The 20,687-nt window shown below is 38.0% G+C and overlaps 1 protein-coding gene across 1 annotated transcript in view; it reads right to left on the bottom strand.

Moving 5' to 3' along the window:
• Window positions 1-3,806: 3,806 nt before the first annotated feature.
• The window catches only part of LOC140478878 (uncharacterized), a 31,355-nt gene continuing 14,474 nt past the window's right edge, over window positions 3,807-20,687 (bottom strand). Inside the window, exons 6-8 of the mRNA XM_072572444.1 lie at window positions 12,032-12,164; window positions 11,456-11,609; window positions 3,807-9,304 (exon numbers count right to left, since the gene is read on the bottom strand). Of these exons, the coding sequence (XP_072428545.1) occupies window positions 6,787-9,304; window positions 11,456-11,609; window positions 12,032-12,164 (2,805 nt within the window). The 3' untranslated portion in view covers window positions 3,807-6,786. The remainder of the gene's footprint in view (window positions 9,305-11,455; window positions 11,610-12,031; window positions 12,165-20,687) is intronic.

Below are 20,687 nucleotides of genomic sequence, written 5' to 3'. Positions count from 1 at the left end.
GTTACTGAAAGAGACAGGAACCCAAATTGCAGGCTTCGTGCTTTTGAAGAACCTCTTCATTGTAAAAAGTTGAAGTATGCTAGGAGTGTTTTGGACCTGTTGTGTTAAGTTGGAAGGAGAGAATAAGAACAGTCAAAAATATTGGCCATTCAGTCAGTCATACCTGTGCCAGCTGTCTGTAGGAGCAATTCTACTAGTCCCATTTTGTTGTCTTTTTTGCATCGCCTCAAATTTATTTTTCTATTCAGGTGCTTATCCACTATCTTTCTGAAAGCCAGAATTGAATCTGCCTGTCTCACACACTCAGCGAGTGCATTTCAGGTCTCAAGCATCCACTCTGTTTTTTAAAAATATTCTTATGTTGCTGTTTCCACATAACTGCAGCTCTTCACACCTGGAATTGTTCTTGTAAATGATTTCTGCACCTTTTCCAAAGCTGTTACAAAACCCTCTTTAACGTAGTGTCCAGAATTGAGAGCAACCAGTGTTTTGAACTTCCTTGTTTTGTATTCTCTGCTTCTGCCTAACTTGTGGTGCTACTTTCAACAATTGTGCACATAAACCTCAGGTGTCTGTTTCTGCATCCCTTTTAAAATTGAACCATTCTTTGAAATTGACTCTTGTTCTTTTTACAAAAATGAATCATTTCACAATTCTCTCCACCCATTCAACTTACCTGTAGGTATACCCTTGAAATCTATCATTCTCCTCCTCACCATTCACAATACTTCCAAATTTTGTCATCTCTAAATTTTGAAATTGTGCCCCAGATATCCAAGTTAAGGTCAATTATCAAATTCAGTATCTTTCTCTGGCCGGCCATCAATTCTTAGGTGACTGAGTGCAGGACATCAGCAAGTATGAGAAAAAGGCAGTAGGGTGGGAAGCAAGGTTCTCATAGTTGCACTAAGTCCAGCTTGTTTATTATTTCAGAAAGCAGGAGGAGCATATTCTACAAGTTTAAAAGTGGCATAAGACAAGAATAGGCCATTATCCTAAATGTTCTCAGATGACAGATGGCACGGCCTTTGCCACAGTTGCCCCTTGATACTGAGAACAATCCTCTCCAAAAGGGCTCAGGAGATGCAGGTATCCTTACTCCCTACTTGAGCTGTGCTGCTTCCTTTCCGCCATGTCACTAATTGTCCAACGTGGTGTAATACAATGTACCTATCATGGCTGACAACATAAAGGTATATGATAACAAGTAAGACAAGATGTGAGGCTGGTAGCATTGTTAGTGTCATGAGGGTGAGATGGGGTATCTGAATGTTAATGTTCTGCTCTGAGTTACAGACCTGGTGATGAGTGAATATTAGGTGAGCGATAAGGATTTTGTGTATTGAGTAGCATGACAGCAGTGAGTCATGTCCTAAATATGTATTCACTAATGCTGACTAAGAATGTGGGGTTATTAGACTCCTTATGTCACAGCTGTCATTGGTTCCAGAGGAATTGACACCAGCTACCTGCTTACCCGCAGGAAGGCCCTGAGGGAAACTTGGCCTCATGTTGAATAATGCTATGTCTCTTCCTATCCAGCATCACCACTATGCCTCCAACACCATCTCAATTACCTTAGGCCCATTTCTTTGTCCTTGTGCTCAATTTTACTTGTTTAAAAATTCAAAAATAGCATTTCTTGTCTTTCAGTTTTACTTCCTTTAAGACAAGCAGATTATCTTCAAGAAAAGAAAGCTGGCTGCTTAACATGCTAAGTGCAGAGACAACCAGCAACATGGAAACCCCGTTCAACCTTGTGCTGTAAATGTGAAAATAAGGTTGCAACATCATACTTATTTTGCTTCTCATCTCCATTAGTACAGACTGGTCACATGATGTGACCCCATGCTTGACTATCATCATTATTTAGCTTTTGGCCAAATTGATTTCCCTGCTTTTGTTGCAAAGAGAGTAGTTGGATCACTTCATAAAATTATGTTTTTATGTTATTAGAAATTCCATCGAGATTGGATAGGTAATCTTTTGAAGCTTCATTACCAAGTGACTATTCAGAGTTATAAATGTAGAGTGTCCTAGGTAACAGCAAGACATAATTTCTATGGAGTATTCATTGGGCAGAGTGTAGTAACTTGTTTGATTGGTAGTCCTACAAGCAAACCCCACATAGAGGGCTAATTTCCAGTTCCAACGGTCCATGGGGGCAAGGTGGTAAAGGGAGAATAGTTTTGGATGGTCTCCTTTTAGAATAATAAAGTTAACCAACTTCAGAGAATAAGTATTTATTCAAAGTGTATTTTCTAATAAGTTAATGGGAACAAGTGGTGTTGCATGCTCTGGTTCTCTATTCTGTTCAGACACAACCTATATAAAATAAACCCAGATACAAGCAGATCATCCATTATTTTATTAAATGACAGAGCAGGTTTGAGTGGCCAAATGGTCCATTTCGGCTCCTATTTCATATGTTTGTAGTTTTCTTTGCCCACAGGTTTCGTTTCACTCAAATGTTAATCTATGTGTTATTTTGGCAGATGAGAGTTGTGGATTCATTAAGAAGATTATTTTTATCGTTACTATGGTCGTTCTGACTTGAGAGTGAAGAGTAAAGGTGAAATCATGATAGTGAGGCATTCCAGGAGTACAAATAGAAATTGCTCAGAAAATACTGATGTTGCAAAAGTAGTTTATTTTTATTCATGGGATGTGGGCATCATTGACTATGCCAGCATTTATTGTCCATACTTAATTTAGAGTCACTACGTTATTATGGATCTGGATTTGCATTAGGTTAGACCAGGTTGACATCATATTTCCTTCCATAAAGGACATTAGTGAACCAGGTGGGGTTTTTTAATAATTGACAAATGGTTACATGGCAGCTTTTCATTTAATTCATATTTTACCATTTGCCATGGTGACAACCAAACCCATGTCCCCAGAACATTGTGGATTACTTGTCTAGTAAAATTACCTCTATGACACTGTCTCCCTGGATAATATTGAGAATTCAGTGGAGGAAACTTTACCAGATATCAAATTTGGATCCTAGTTTTGAGGAATTCATTATGGCTCTACCGGATAATTATGAAGTAGAAGTCTAGGCAAAATCATTCTCAAAACTGTCTTCCTCCAAGATTAAGACATGTTTCCATGAGAAATTCAGTAAGAAACTAAACTTTGTCAAAATTGCATACCAGTATTCAAAATAAGTCACCAATTTGCTTTCAATCGGATTTTCCTATTGGAACCAGTCTGTGAGCTATTCAAATAAATCGGTAATCTAATGGCAAAAATGGAATTTCAGTATTTTCAATTCCTCCATTGGTTCTAGAGTTTTCTTTTGCTTTAGGCTCTGTTTCACTTTCTTCAACTTGCAGCAGCAGTGCATTTAAATGTCATGACTGTGTAAATACTATGTAATTAACTGATTAATTCAGAACTGTAGAAGTATCAGGCATTTTAAAGATTTTTAAAGCACATTTTATAGGCACCAATCTCGACTATTTAAGGATAAATATGAAGGTGTTAGTCTTGCATACTATTTTAAGCATCCATTATCAGTGTCAGGCATTCCAATAGCAAGTAAAGCAGTTACAGAATTCAACTCTCTACATAAGTGATTGAGACTGCCAAATGGCAGGAACCTGCAACAAGCCCCAAATGGAGATTTTTAATTTGTCAGTTTGAGCTGGTTCTGAGTGTAAACGTAACCAACGTTCTTGACAATCTTAGTTCTGGTCTGCATCTTTTGTGAAATGCACACTAATTGTGAGGTGTGGAAGATCAATAAAAACTGTTGAACTAACCAGACTGGATACAAAGAACTTTGAATGTGTCATAAAAAGTGGTGAGTGGGGATAACAGTTTGTATTTTCAACAGCCTACAAAAAAATATTAATACAGACAATAGAGGATAAAGTGCATGACCCTAATCAAGCAGATCAATCAGCCATACTGGGGATAGAAATACAGCTTTGCCTTTATAAAATCAAAACCTAAAAAACACTTTGTAATTTTGAAAATGTTTTCAATAGATGTTCCAAATATTGATGGGAGTATAAAATATGAAATGTGAGATAAACTCTCAGCCACTACCATCAAGAAAGATCAGGGCAGCAAATACATCGGGATGGATTTCCATTTTTTGGCGAAATGCAAGTTGATTTTTTTGAGGGATTCTACCATGAGGTCCAATAAGATTTCTTGTATCTTATCAACCACACCACACTAACTACTTATGCCAACCCATGATTGCCCTCTAATCCAATTCTCCCCCATTCAACAGGTGCCATTACCAGAATAGCTCACCAATCACTATATTCGCCATAAGACCAGCATCCATGACATTCACAATATTGAAAAAGTCACTGTGCACTTGGACAAGCACTGCAATCTGGAGCTGTGCTATACAGTTCCTGACCTTTGTCCTGGACATGACAAAGAGATGTTGGTGCCCTGCTTTTGCAGGCAGGGTACTGGATGAGTGCTGTAGATGTACAACCTTCTCTTCCCCCAGGACCAGCAGTGAAGGTCATGATACAAAACCCTACAGGTTCAGTCCAACATTACCACCAGGGTCAGTACAGTCGCAGCGGACTGTGGGAATGTCCAACACTGTAGGAAGAAATTCTGTAGGTGCCACCTTACTCATTCTCGCCCATTCCCAACCCTCCACAGTGCTAACTCCACATGCCGTCTGTGCTACCTACTCAGTCTCTTGGAAGGCTTCCCCACCTGCACCAAAAGTGACAGTTGTGTGACCCACTTTCATCTCCTATAAAGCCTGCCTGTCGTTCCGAGAGGAAAACAGTTTAGGATGAGTGGCAAGCTGCCCAACAATCTGTTCCTCACCCCTGGTAAGAGCACCTTTTATTCGAATTGCTTCAAGCAACTGACTGACCATGTAGAAGCCACTGGACTAGTATCAGAAGCTGCCCTTGTCTTACAGTGCCAGGACTGCTTGTTTGAATGCTTTTTCCCTTGATGACTGAGGACTACTGAAACCATGACAAGTTTCCTGACGATGTCTGTACAAAATTGCAAGGCAGCAGATTGTATGATAGGGATGCTGTGAGAATTCAGATAGGTTCAGGGTGAGTGAGCATTATGACAACAAGTGAAGGGCCCAGAGGTGCAACCCAGTCAAGTCCATGAACTGGGTGTGGTTTCCTGAGCATGCAGTGACCTTACTACAGCATTATAATGATAGTTACTGGTGCAGATTTGAAGTATAGAAGCACCCTGTAAGTGGATCGGAGATGTGTCAAGGGGGTTCTTAGAGGCTGGCTCATATTGGATACCATCAACCATGGACCAAAGGTCCATGTGGCCTTTGCCCTTTTTGTGTGGCATGTTAGTGCCCGATTTCCAATGTGGAGATCCTTTGGAACAAGAAGTGAGCTGAAATTACAGTTCCTCATTTTGAATTGTCAGGAATTTTCAATGTCTAACTTGTTCAGTGCATTTGGTTAGGTGTGAAGTTAAATATTCATAAGTTCAGCTGTGGTGTTAATATGGCATTTAGCAAACTGTAATCCCCCTTTATTGGAATTTGCCACTGTTTACTGAGAAACCTGCCCCACCACTCAGCAAATGTACAAGAGATGCAGAAAGATGCATCTCACCAGATATCTTGTTCAATTCTGCCACAAATCTTGCCTTAGCCCACATTGCTCTGACCTCTACAAGTTTCAACTCCCACCTCCAAGCTCCTCTCCAAGCCACTCACTATCCTAAATTGGAAATGTATTGCTGTTCTTTCACTGTCGCTACATCAAAATTGTGGAACTCCCTCCCTAACAGTTTTGTGGGTGTTCCTGCAACAAATAGACTATAGCAGTTCAAAAGACAGCTCACCATTACCTTCACGAGGGCAATTAGAGCTGAACAATTGACACTGGTCTATCCAGCAATGCCCACATCCCATGAGTGAATAAGAAACATAATCTGGAATTGACTGCACCAGCATTTAAATATGGAATAACTTGTGACTGACAACAGTATAAAAAAATGATAGTTATTATACCTTAGAATTTAATAAGAATGAGCAGAGTAGGCTGTTGCTTTGTTCAGTCATTCAAGAAGATCATGATTAATCTGACCTTGATCTCAACTCCACCTTACATATTTCATGTGTGTCTCTTACATGTTATAAACTATATTTCTTGTTAGTGGAATGCTTAGAGTATTAAGCTTATAATTTTGCATGCTTTGCACTATTACTTAAATGAAGAAAGTAATAAGCAACTACTATATTGCCAAATAGCAGTGGAAAATGGCGTTCATTAATTCAAAGTGTAATGCAACAAAAGCCTTTTATCCTCTCAAATATGTATTACGCAAGCAATGAAACCAAATAATTTCTATTTTTGTTACATCACATTTAGTGGTTGATTTTTAAATTTGATCAATTTAGCACTAAAGTACAAAAATATTTGACATAAAAGGACAATAACTTGATGAAAAATACTTTGAAAAGCCACTGATTCTAGAGGGAGTAGAAGTAAAAGTGTAATAGTTTTCATCTAATGCAATAAGCAAATGGCTGACCAATTTATCTCTTGCTGATTTGTGGCTTTATGGAAAATCTTTTCCTTTGAAAGCCATGTGTTTTAAATGCATCATTGGAATGAAGCCTTTAGCATTCAGTTGTTATTAATAAAACCTATTAAAAATAAATAATTGATTTTGCATAAAAGAAATATTAATACTATTTAAAATCTAAGACTGAATATCTTAAGTAGAATACTAACTGCTCCAGAATATTAACTGACCTTCACATTCAAGAAATTACATAATTTTTTGTCCAATTGTCTGCCATACTTATGGAAAATCAAGGCTCGTTTGTAGTGAAGAAAATTGTATTGCATCAGCAGCCCTCACAAATACTCTACGCTTATATTTTGAAACCACTGAAGGGTCAGCATAACTATATGCCTTGTATTTCCATGGTTTACCTTTGTTATAAGCTATGTTGCCTGGACAGTTGTTCTGTGCTGAGAAAGTGCTCTCAGTTTTGGTAGCTTGCTCAACAGTGGGAAGATATTCCTCTGACACTCCCTGTTTAGCTACATGAATTGAAATCCTAGGTTGATTGTGTATGTCTTTGTGTTGATAATCATCTTTTATTTCATGCAGTTCATTGGGTGAAAGTGTCAGGATTTCAGCAGTGATAACAGATTGTTGTTTTTGCTGAACTTCTTTCAGCTCTTGCTTTTCGTTCGAGTCAGTGAATGACTTAGAGCCTTCCATTTGTGAAATTTTTGTCTCAGCAACTTCCTTTAGTGTTTCTTGAGGCTGTTCCTCTTGCACAACTGAGAGTTGCACAGCTGAGTTGATTGAGTCACTAAACTTGTAAGGAATATACTTATGTTGATTGTCACCCTGTTTCTTGTCTTTTGATTTATTTTCTGGTAGAATCTGAGTTTTAGTAACGATCGCAGACCCTGATCTTTGGGGAATTCTCTTCAGTATTTGATTCTTACATGAATCAGTAAATGATTGTGAGCTTCTTGTTTGTGAACTAGCTATTTTCTCAGCATTTCCCTTCTGTATTTGCTGAGGTTGTTCCTGTAAAACAGTTTGGAGCGGATTAGTAGTGTTGACAAAATCTCCAGAATTATTTAAATAGTGATTATTTTGAGCATCTTCTTCTTTCAGTTCTTGTGTTTCATTGTCTGGCAGCATTAGGATTTTAGAAGATGATTTTTGAATAATTTCTTCTTGAGTTTCCTTTTGGCACAAGTTGATGAACGGTTTGATGGTTTTCATTTGTGAAATTGGTTTTTCAGCATTTTCCTGTAGTATTTGTGGAGGTTCCTCCTTTAGCATGAGACTGTGCTGTTTAACTGCAAAATTCATGCCATTAGACAGATTGGAGGTGTGCTTATTTTGGTCTTCATATTGTTTTGCTTGATGTGTTTCATTATATGGCAAAGTTACAATTTCAGTTGTGAAAACAGGTTCTGATTTTTTTGAATTTTTTTTCAATGCTTGCATCTTACATGTATCAGAGAGTAATTCTGAGCTTGTGGATGGTAATTTTCTTGTTTCTTTTGGATTTTCCCTCCTTGTTTCAGTTAGATTTCCTTTACTACATTTTTTCATAGATGAAGAGACTTCAGTGCATGGTATTGGACAGCACAGTCCAGCATTAGTTATAATATAGGGAAGGTTAGTAATATTAGACTTCTTGCTGTCTCCTAATGGATTATACTTGGGTATTGAGGAGTTGGTTTCATGGATATTGGTTGTTTCAGAAGGACTTATTTTGGAAATACATAATGAAGAGTTTGTAACTGCTTCTCCTAAAGGAAATATATGGTTTATATCTTCAGCAAGATTCACATTTTGTACATACCTTTCATTAACATCACTACCAGTCCTGAGTGATTTTGTTGATTTATCTTTTGTCTTATCATCAGTTTGGAATTGTGTACTTGAATCTAACACTTCAGTGACCATTTGTACAACTGGCTTATTCAGAATAACTTCTTTGTTTTTAATGTGAGAGTCATGTTGTACATGCAATTCAGTTTTTTTGGTAGCATTTGAACAAGTATTCAATTTCTTTGTATGTAGTGTTTGCATCACCACTGGATGTAATGTATTTGGACAAAGAGCTGTTGTGCTATGTTCTGCATCTGATTGCCTAAGAGTAGAAACCTTTGCTTTACCATCTGGAAGTTCATATTTTTGTTGAACTTTCAAACCGAAAGTCTGTATTTCAGTAAAGTTGGTATCTCTTTTGTCTATTGTGGGAAATTTGGAAATAGTATCATGGGTTTGTGCAGTAGCAGGACATAAAGTTTCAATATTACTTTCAGCAGTTGGTCTTTCAAAAACACCAGCTTCCATTTTATTATCTGCAAGTTCAAATTTTTCTTTAACTGTCAAGTCAGTAGAACTCCGCACTTCAATAACATTGGTATCTCCTTTGTCCACCCTGGAAACCTTGGCCACAATGCTTTGAGGATCTGCAGCACTGTTGGATTGTTCTAACAGTGTTACTTCCTTAGGCTCGGGAGGCTGTAGCTTCTCCAGTTTACTTTGAAAACCGACCTTTGTAAACCTTGACTGTAGGAGCTGAAATTTAGTGGGTCGAAGCTTTTCTTCAGTTTTAGATGCTTTTGCCTTGCTGGTGACATGTGCAGTAACTAACTCATTCATCAGGTGTATAGAATCTTTGGTGTTTGTATTCTTTACTTTTTCAAGCTGAGCTATGTAATTAATCAGATTGTTGATTTCCTCGCTTCTGCGCTTGTTCACAAACACCCTGGCAATCGGACGGACATCTAAAGACTTATTTCCTTGTCTGTGATCTGCATTGACACACACAATCCTGCAACAAAATAATCAAAATATCATCAGAAGAGTTCTTTACAATTTATCGTTAAAAGCACGTATCCACAGCATCACAAATTAAAATGTGTACAGATGCATTCCACCAGGTTGAATTGGGAACCCCATCCTCAGATGAATTCTGGGTCCCAGCCTGCACTGCCATTGAGTCCCTATTCTGAAATTTGCTAATTGGGGAGCAGATGAGCCTAGTGCCCAATTAATGGTATTGTACATCTCTAGCAATTGGGAACTAACTAGAGGGGAGAAGCCAGAGTCTGATCTGCTAGCGACAGAGCCAGCAAGAGATCCACACTGACAGCTTAAATCATGGCCTGTTTAACCTAATGCCAGAGGAGGGTGGGGGTGGGGAGAGAGTAGCATAGAGTACAATGGGTGAATGGGGGAGGAGATGAAGGTGATAGGTCAAGGAGGAGAGGGTGGAGTGGATAGGTGGAAAAGAAGATGGGCAGGTCGGACAAGTCCGGACAAGTCAAGGAGACAGTTACTGAGCTGGAAGTTTGAAACTAGGATGAGGTGGGGGAAGGGGAAATGAGGAAGCTGTTGAAGTCCACATTGATGCCCCGGGGCATCAATGTGGACTTCAACAGCTTCCTCATTTCCCCTTCCCCCACCTCATCCTAGTTTCAAACTTCCAGCTCAGTAACTGTCTCCTGGACTTGTCCGACCTGCCTATCTTCTTTTCCACCTATCCACTCCACCCTCTCCTCCTTGACCTATCACCTTCATCTCCTCCCCCACTCACCCACTGTACCCTATTCTACTCTCTCCCCACCCCCACCCTCCTCTAGCTTATCTCTCCATGCTTCAGGCTCACTGCCTTTATTCCTGATGAAGGGCTTTTGCCCGAAACGTCGATTTCGCTGCTCGTTGGATGCTGCCTGAACTGCTGTGCTCTTCCAGCACCACTAATCCAGTATTTGGTTTTCAGCATCGGCAGTCATTGTTTTTACCTAACCTAATGCCAGTCAGGTGGATCTCTGCCTGGAAATAAGACCCTACTCAGCAAGAGCTGCCAGACAATCAGAGGTCAACAGCTCCTACGTATGTAATCCCACAGTGGAAGTTGTGACCGTCATTGAAAAGTGTGCAATAGGACTACCTGCAACTGGGCTAATCTCAACTAATCTCAGGATGAGGCCCTTAAATGATCCATTATTAGCCACTTCAGTGCATCATTTGGCAGAAGGGACACGGAAGTCAACCACAGTTTCAATTACACGGGAGGTGAGAAAGTAGTAGCGTTTGGACACAACACCACTACACCTAATTAAGTGGCCTTCTCACTTTATTCCTTCCAGGAGCATAAAATTCCATCTAGAGTCTGAGCAGTAAAGAAAATAAGGCACCCATGATGCAACCTACTGTGTCTTGCTGAGGAAGTAGGCAGCACCTTAGATGGTCAGCTGCATAAAAAAATGTAGGTAAAATGAAGATAATGTACTTGGCACAAGATCCCCCATGGACTGTCATTTTATGTCAAACAGACAAATTTTGAAGCATTCCTGGAACGAACTTGATGACTGGTCAAGAATGTAAATCAGATTGAGTTTGGTTTGTTCTTACATTCCCAATAACAATTAATGCACCATTCATTGGAGGAAGTGGATTCCCCATTCTCCACTCTGCACTCCCACCCTGAAAACTGCAGTGTGCTCACAGCCTTCATGATCCAGAGATACTTCTCAGGATCAAATTGCACTCAACAGTGGCTCAAATATTTAATTGTCTTTCAAATAAACATATCTAAGTTATCTTCAGCAATTTCATCCTCAGTACAGTTTGCACTTAAAGCTGCCTTCTTCTTAATACTTATCAATCTGCTTTTCTTGATAACATGAACCAGAAACAGGGAATAATATTATTTTCCATGTGGTGTTGCTTTCCTGCAGGTAGCTTTCATGAATTTGGGCATCCCTGGAAGTGTAAATTAATTTCTGTGAGGTACAAAACCATTTATTGAATCAAATGTGATTAACAAACAAGAAGGACTATGTAAAGGTAGGACTGTAAATTTGTTTGCTGAAGCTGCTGAAATTAGTGCATAAGTTTTGCAATATATGTGCACTGACAATGTTACTAATCAGATTGTAATTTCACTTTGAATGAGCTTTATGTTTGTTAGACTTACTTGTCTGCAGTAGCAACCTGGTACAGCAGCCTCCCCAGCTGTTCTAGATGGCTTCTGAACTCTAGGTTCTGGTAAAGACTCACAGGGACATTGTCAAATCCATAGAGAATTCCATATAGAGAACCTGCAATTGCCCCTGTTGCATCACTTTCCCCTGCAGATTCATAGCACAATTTTCAAAATGTAATGATTACTTCTTCAGGTAGCAGAAAAATATTTGTTCACTGTGTCTGGTTTGGCGTTCAAACAGAGGACTAAGCCAGTAAAATCTATTACAAGTGATCTGTTGATTTATTTATATGTTTGAGAGCTTTTTGGGTCCCACAGACATAGTAAAATGTTAGTACTTCAAAAAACAGTGCTTTGAGATTTTAAAATTTAAAATATATGTGAATACTTATTCTAATGGTAAAAGATAATAGTAATTCTAACATTCAACCTATAAAATGTATGCTACATTTGCGATTATGAAAATCTCCAAATTTTCAAATTGCTGTCATAATTTCTGTTGGTCTGAATCTTTCAGATAGAATTTAGAAAAGATTTATCCAACAGTGACTTGCACAAAATTCTTACCCCAGTGAAACATTGCAGAATAACACAGCTTCCTCCAATCACTCCCAGCAAACAAAAGTGCATCATAAGCAATCAATGTTGTTTCAACTCCTTTACTCATTCCACTTGATTCGGAGCGCCAGCGTCTATACAGCTGTCACATTTTTAAAAAAAGTTGCAGCTGTCATTTTCAATCTGGCAATATATGTCAAAGTCACCTAGTTCAGAATAACCTCACAGGATGGAATAAAATTTACTGTAACTTTCTGTCTTAGAAATCTAAATTTACAAGTGTTGATTCATAGTTTTTAAAAAGTTCAGTTTCAAGTTATTGGGCGAGATATTGGGTGCAACTTTACCAGTTTTGCAGGTGGAAAACAGTTGACAATGGTTCCAATGCATTTATTCATTCCACACTGTAAGTGTGCCATTTGCTTTCATCGTGATAGTTTCTCCATAGGTAGCCATAGTACACACCCGAAACTAATGTTAAGGCCATTCCATAAACAAAACAGGGGCACAACATCTATTTTAGGACTCTTTACAAAAATGGTCCATTAATGATTGCAGCTTACTCTGTGCCTGGTGTCATCGATGTTTTCAGATGCTCAGCAGTCAAATCAATGAAAGTTAAAGCTATTGCTGGAGGCCACTATCCAAAATGCTTTTTACTTAATGTATGTTGTACATTCCTGATGGCCTTCCCCACCTGAGCTGCCAGTCGACCAGTGACCAGCATCCTCGTTACCTATTGGATTTTGAATAGCATCGATTGCTCATCTATCCTAGCCTAATGAGGCTGGACGATAATTTTTGAAATTAGCCCTCCTGCTTGCCTCAATGTATAATCTGTATGTATTCTTTGCCAGGATTGCAAGCTGATTTGGCTGAGATTCAGTTGAACTGCTCTGCAATGACCAACACTGAAAACATCACTAGGTTTGTGACAAGAAAATCAGACAGTGCTACCATTTAAAATTTATAGAGTACACAGTGTAAAAATTAGGAGTTTACCCGTTACAATGGAGAGGAGGATGATTTTTGTTCTCTCCGAGGAATGAGAGTCTATGGAACACTCTTCTTCAGAGAATGATGAAAGTGGGATCATTGAATACCTTTAAAGGCAGAGGTGAATAGATTCTTGACTAACAAGGGAGTCAAAAGTTATTTGGAGTCGTCAGGAATGCGGTGTTGGGGCCACAATCAGATCAGCCAAGATCGCACTGAATGGCAGAGTGGGGTCAAGGGACTAAATGCCCTACTCTGTGCTGAATTCATATGTTTGGATGTATGAATGTGTGGTAGCAGAATAAGGGCATGGCTGGGCATAGTTATAATGTCTTCGCAGCTCAGATTACGTATTCCTACACACTTTCTGGGCTTTCAGTAATGTAGGAAATATGATGGCAAAACTGTACACAGCATGTTCTTACATTAAGGAACTTGGAAAGAGATCACATTCACAACATGAGGGGCAAGGAAACAACAATAGATTTAAAATTTATTGCAAACTTTAGAAATTTAGGATACAAATTGTTAATGGGAGCTGTGCTTACGTTCAAATTTTAAGACTGTAATAACAAAAATAAGCTTAGTTTTGAAAAATTAGAAGATTAAAAATATAGAATGAAAATGCTAAAGCAATGTAGTATTTGAATTTTCCATCATGAGGGATACTTCGTTTTCGTAAATATTGCGTGGATGAGGATAAAAGTTATATGTTATTGCAAATACATTATACCTCTGTACCTCTGTGTTTTAAGTCCCTGCTTAGAAATGTGCTGAGTTTTATCAGCCATCAGCCAAATCACTAAGTTATGATTCTGCAGCACAGAGGAATCTAATGACCCTGTCTGGTTTGTACCATTGAAATCTGCTAACACTGTTGGAAAACCCAAGAAATCACTTGGGCAGCATCAAGAACCTAAATTTTCTACTAAATTGACTAGTTTCAATTCTTGCATCTGTGATTAATTTGTAAATGTTGACTTAATAATGGCAATGTCCAAGAAATGGACATAGAAATTGGATACAATCAGTCTGGCACACAACAGATAATGTATCTGACTGAATAAAATCACTAATTTTCTGTCTATTATTTTGCCTAATACAGAAAAGAAGAAATGAAATATTATCTGGCATGCCAAAATAACTTAATTCTTCAAGATATTCACATCTTGGTAAAATTATACAGACAGGGATGTGCAAGAGTTTTGTGGAGGAAATTGAATGTTGGATTAAGAAGAGGAAAACATGCATTTATGTCATGCCTTAATCAATAATTGCTTTTAATTTTTGCTCTGTAACTACTTTCAACAGCAAATGAATAACGAAATGATCTGTCTTGAATCTTGTTGAGAGAGGAATGTGAAAGTAAAAAGTTTAAACCTGTGTTATATAGGACTTTTCTCAAACACATGAATTCCCAAAGTGCTTGCCAGCCATTGAAATAATTTTGATACGTGGTCATTGACTATAACTTGGGAAATATGATAGTAAATTTGTACACAGCACATTCCTACATTATCTTAATGTGATATTGACAGAGAATCTGGTATCTGACCTATTTTGAAGAAGAGCAGGAACATTGTATCTGGCATCCTAGCCAACATTTATTGGCAAGTGAAGATCACAATACCAGATTTTCTGGTCAATACCATATTAAGATAATGTAGATTTTTGTGCTTTATTAGTGAAGTAAGACTTGAGTCCATACCTTTCTGACCTATGTCAGAGTGCTACCATGTTTCACTGCTGACTTACTATATTCCTGTTGTTCTGAACATGGGAAAATGTATTGTTCCTATTTTAATAGTACTTTGGTATTATTTACATCCATCAAAATATGACAAGTTTAACTTCATCTGAAGGATGGCATTTCCACTCCTTTAATACCATACTGAAATATTAGGTTAGATTATTAGCTAAAGAATATTGTTGGAACCTAAAGATTTGGGGCAAAAGTACTCCCAACTGATAACATTTTAGCTTGTTTTCAGAACCAAACAGGGTTGGTGAAGTCCAAACTTTCAATACCTTTTAATTACACAAGAACAATACATTTAAAACAGCTGGACCAAAATGTTTAAATACTTTAAGTTCACTGAGAACTACTTATTTTGAATGAAATTATGTAGCAATTAAAATCATTCCATTTCTAAACAAACACTATTTACATGTCTCCAAGCTGGAATTTAAGTAACTATTTTCTGTTCCTTTCCAGTTCTGTCCTCTATTTCTGCATGTGCAACGATCTATGCTAGTTAATTATTCTATGGCACCAGTGGGACTATTCTTAAGTGCGATCCCAGAGGATAAATGCAAGTTATTTGGCAACACAGATAAATACTGTTCTATCCTTGCCAGATGCCTACATGTCTGCCTATGGACAGGGAGTTGGAATACTGTTTCATATTTCACTTCAATGTCCCAGGGACACCAACTATTCCTAGGTTGCCCAAGGTTGCTCAGTGGGAGGTCATTAGCTCTGAACATGCCAGGGAATCAACCTTATCTGTTGTCAAGTGATTATCAGAAGCCCTGAACTGGAGTTTGATTTTGAAGAGGAAATTTATACATTTCTGAATGGAGAAAAGAAGCTACCAAAAATATTGTTTTAATTTAAAGGAATTGAATTAATTTATATATTGAGTAGCAATTACATAATTGAGTAGAACATCTCAGGAGATTGAAGCACTGGCGCTTATAGGGAATTGCTGCTGAATGGTGATAATGAACCACGCATCTATCTTAATTCAGCTCCTGCTAAGTCCTCAAAGCTGGCTGTCTTGGTAAAAACAAAAATATTAATTAAACAAAAAGGTAGAAACAAAGGATTTTTAAGTTAATGACAACTTTTTGTTTACTTTTACGCAATGTTATTGATGGTATGACTCAGACTTCAGACAAGAATTTGTCTTTTTTTATTTTAAAGGGTCTTCCTTGTCCAGTATTTTTGATCAGCACAAAGACTCCTTGATGCTGTTTTATCATCAATATTAAAGCAAAGTGCTGCAGATGCTAGAAATCAGAATTAAAAATAAAAATTTTGGAAATGTTCAGTACGTGTGGCATCATCTGTGGAAAGAGAAACTGAGGTCATATGTGTGAACTTTAAAGCAAACCTCACATGCTGCCAGGATGTTTCAGCATTTGCTGTTCTTATTCATTTTTAACAGTAATTTTTCTGTTTTGTTTATTACTGCAAATGCTGCCATCTTTGTCTTCTAAATATAGACTCTTCAGGAGCTTATATAATCTAGTGACTGTGAGCATAACCAGCTTCTGGTCTAATTTTGCACAGTAAAGAAGATGTAGCTCATTGCATATTTACAACTATTTACATGTGATAAGAATATACTCTATATTATTTCAAATACAGTTAGAAAGACTTGCCTTAGGTCTACCTCCCACAAGGTCATAGTTTACTCTCCCATTAAATTCTCAGGTTATTGTGCTTATTGAATTCAATCAAGTACTAACTCTCACATATGTCCAAATTCATATATAACAACCATTGTTCTTTTTAAGTTTTTTTGTTTTTACCTATCAGATCTTCTACAATTCTTGAGATTTCCTTGTGACTTTTACCATGAAGATAAATACAAAATATTTACTGTGTATCTCCTTAATTTCTTTGTTTCCCATTACGAATTCATCAGTCTTGCCTTCTAATGGGTGAATACTTACTTTAGCAATTCTTCCTTTATATATACTTGTAGAAGCTTTACTGTCTGTTCTTACCTTCCTTGGCATCATTTTTTCCAACTCATCTTTTACTTGTTTAAAGCCAAGAGTACATCATGAGGCTTGGTTGAGAGCCCAGATAACCATTAGACAACTGAAACACCTGAATTCCTGCTTCATTAATAACTCTGGCTGAATCATCTATTTAAGACTTGTTTTTACACTTTCAGCTATGTTCAGCTTTCAAGAAAAAAACTAATCTCAATTTTTATATGTAGTGTTTGATTAGGGATAGTCAACATAGCTTTGTCAGAGGGAGGTCATACTTCACAAATTGGTGGAATGTTTTGAGGAGATGATAGGTGTTTGCACGAGTTGATGTTGTTTATATGGATTTCAGCAAGGCCTTTGACAAGGTCCACATGGGAAATTGATAAAGAAAGTTAAAGTCATGGGATCCAGGTTAACTTGGCAAGTTGGATCCAAAATTGGCTTAGTGACGGGACACAGGGAGTGGTAGTAAAAGGCGGTTTGTTTACTGGAGCCCAGTCTGCAGTGATCAGTTTGACATACATATAAGTATTGTAGATGAGAATGGTGGAGGTAGTAATTAGGTTTGTGGATGACACAAAGATTGACAAAATGGTTAACTGTGAGGAGGAAGGTGTTAGGTTAAGGGAGGATATAGACAGATTAGACAGATGGGCAGATCAATGTCAATGGAATTTAACCCGGGTACAGTGAGGCGATGTACTTTGGACAAAGGAACAAAGTAACAGAGTACTCAATAAATGGCAAAGCATTAGGAAGCTCAGAGGAACAGGGGAATGTTGTGGTGCTTGTTTACAGGTCCCTTAATATGAGAGGACAGGTCAATAGGGTAGTTAAGGCGACATACAAGACACTGCCTTTATCAGTGATGGCATAGATTATAAGAGCAGGGAGGTAAAGTTGGTTAGGCCACAGCTGGATTACTGTATATGCAGTTCTGCTCATCAAATTGTAAGAAGGATGTGATTGCACGAGAGGGCTTACAAGGTAGATTCACCAGGATGATGCCTAGGGAAGGAGCACTACAGCAATGAAGTGAGGCTGAATAAGCTTGGGCTGTTTTCTTTAGAGCAGAGGAGGTTGAAGGGGAGATGACAGAGGTGTAAAGGATCACAGGGGACTGGGTGAATAGAAAACAGCTACTCTACTGAATCAAAACATCAATAAAAAGAAGACATGATTTTAAAATGAAAGGCAGGAGGTATAGAGGAGATTTGAGGAAAAGCTTTTTCACTCAGAGGGTGGGAAGGTTCTGGAGTGCACTGCCTAGGAGGGTAGTTCAGACGGGGAACCTCACAAACTTTATAAAGTACTTGGGTGAACACTTGAAGGGTCATAACATTCAAGACTATAGGGGGAGTATGGGAAAGTGGGACTAGTGAAGGCAGTATATTTTTGGTGGTACAGACTTGATGGGCTGAAGAGCCTTTTTTGTACTGTATGATTCTATGAATACAAGCAGGTCAGCATCTGGCATGTGGAAACATAAACTTATGAACTTATCTTTCAAAAGGTTACTTCATACAGACTATTGTTCATAATACCTTTGATGTATCTTGAACCATAATCCATTAAATACCTGGCCTGACTCCATGAAAACTGCAGAGGGTTAGGGTGTGTATACCTCTCTACTGGAGCACTCTTCACCAGGAGTGTCGAATATGAGCTCACAACTTGAACCATATACCCCTAAAAGTGCTGATGAAAAGTATCCAGGCTGCCATTTTTGAAGGATTTCTGATGAGTCAACTTAACTTGCCAAAATTATGGTCCTAAGTCTCCAAGGTCTTTTTCAACTTGCTCTGAGCAATTTAAATTAAAAGATAGTGAATTTTTGTCCATCTTGTGACTCTATTATGGAAGTATTAAATTACAAACTGCTGTTGTTCAGTTCATTTATATGTAAAATGTCTGTTTTTTCTCCTTTCATACCACTGCTATTCTAGATTAGTATTATCTGAAAATTGAATCAGTTAGACTGACTTAATAGAGTTCAGTGCACCAATATGAATTAGAACTGTTTCCAATATCAATTCCCACTGCACCTCACATTTGTTCCTCCGGCAACCACTCCATATTCACTTGCTCTTTATCCATAACTAAGAATGATCATAAATATCCATAGCTTTGAATGTAACTAACAGCTTTTTTCTTGTGGAGTTGTCTAAAATGTCTTCTGGAATCCAAGTACTACACACTCTAAGGGTTACTCAAGTGTATTTGAAAGTCATGAAGGTTATTGAAGTAGACCTATTCCTTCTAGATTCATATTGACTGTTGTTTCTTATGCTACTATAAGTCAGTCTTGGATCAATGGTTGCATTTTCACCTCTGATTTGGAAGTTCTAGGTTCAAAATTCATTCCAGAATAGTAGGAAAAGAATGTTACTCTATTGGAATTGTGAACTTTTAGATAGGAAATTAAACATTTTTTACATTTTCAGATGGATGTAAAAATCCCATGGCTGAATCAAAAACCAGGGAATGTTCTCTATTTCCTGTTCAATATTTATCCCTCAAGCAACATAACTGAAACCGACTACATGGTTGTCAGTTTATTGCTGTTTGTGTGACCATAGTATGTATATATGGCTGCTGTGTTCTCCAAGTTGTAACTGTGACTACTTGATAAGTGTTTAGTTGGCTGATGGAATAATCTGAAATTGTGAAAAGTGCTATATAAGTGCAACTTATTTATTTCCTTCATTTTCTAAATAATTATATTTACATTCAATTCTATTATTTAACATGGGATCCAAATAAGTTTAATGCATCTGGTCACCTGTTTCAAACTTTATGCTCCTTTCTAATGTTGGCACAGGGCTGACATACTTCCCATTTACAAGAACCTTCCCAATGTCCATGGACTCCTTCAAAAGAACTGCCATGCTTCATAAATCTGCTGTCTATTCTTATTTAGTGTTTTGAGATTTTTTTTTAGTTTTTATTTCTTTTGCTGCCCCAATAAAATATTTTATGACATTTCCTACATTGAAGTCTCTACATAAATGCATGTTGCTGTTGACAGGGTTGCCTTATTGTTCATAAGACTGTTTATTCCACAATATATAGTCTATGTTGTAAATTTTTAATAGGCATTTTTACAATTTTTGTAAGCAAAGTATACATTATTGTGTCTGGAAGCACTGCAATCTTGTATTTATAACAGTAGTGGCTCTTCTTTGTAAAATATTACTGATACAAGCCATTTGTGTTCTATAAAGAGGTCACAGACAGATCAAAACTGATGTAGTTTCTTAAAAAGGCAAATAAGGTGATGTCAAATAATTCATCCATAATATTCCTACCTTCTCGGTTTTCATGCCCTTGTGAAATGTGAAACATATTCCAATTGTGGTGTATGGGAGAACTATTCAATATGATAACACACTAACCGTTAAGTAACCACTTCGGAGTTCAGAACTTCATCCTATAAGTGAGTCATAGAGATGTACAGCATGGAAACAGACCCTTCGGTCCGACTTGTCCATGCCGACCATATATGCCAACCCAATCTAGTCCCACCTACCAGCACCCGGCCCATATCCCTCCAAACCCTTCCTCTTCATATACCCATCCAGATGACTTTTAAATGTTGCAATTGTACCAGCCTCCACCACTTCCTCTGGCAGCTCATTCCATACACGTACCACCCTCTGTGTGAAAAAGTTGCCCCTTAGGTCTCTTTTATATCCTTCCCCTCTCACCTTAAACCTACGCCCGCTAGTTCTGGACTCCCCCACCTCAGGGAAAAGACTTTGTCCATTTAACCTATCCATGCCCCTCATAATTTTGTAAACCTCTATAAGGTCACCCCTCAGCCTCCGACACTCCAGGGAAAACAGCCCCCGCCTGTTCAGCCCCTGTAGCGCAAATCCTCCAACCCTGGCAACATCCTTGTAAATCTTTTCTGAACACTTTCAAGTTTCACAACATCTTT

The sequence above is a fragment of the Chiloscyllium punctatum genome, chromosome 6 (genome assembly GCF_047496795.1).
Source record: "Chiloscyllium punctatum isolate Juve2018m chromosome 6, sChiPun1.3, whole genome shotgun sequence".
Taxonomy (NCBI): domain Eukaryota; kingdom Metazoa; phylum Chordata; class Chondrichthyes; order Orectolobiformes; family Hemiscylliidae; genus Chiloscyllium; species Chiloscyllium punctatum.
This window is presented reverse-complemented; position numbering and strand designations above follow the sequence as displayed.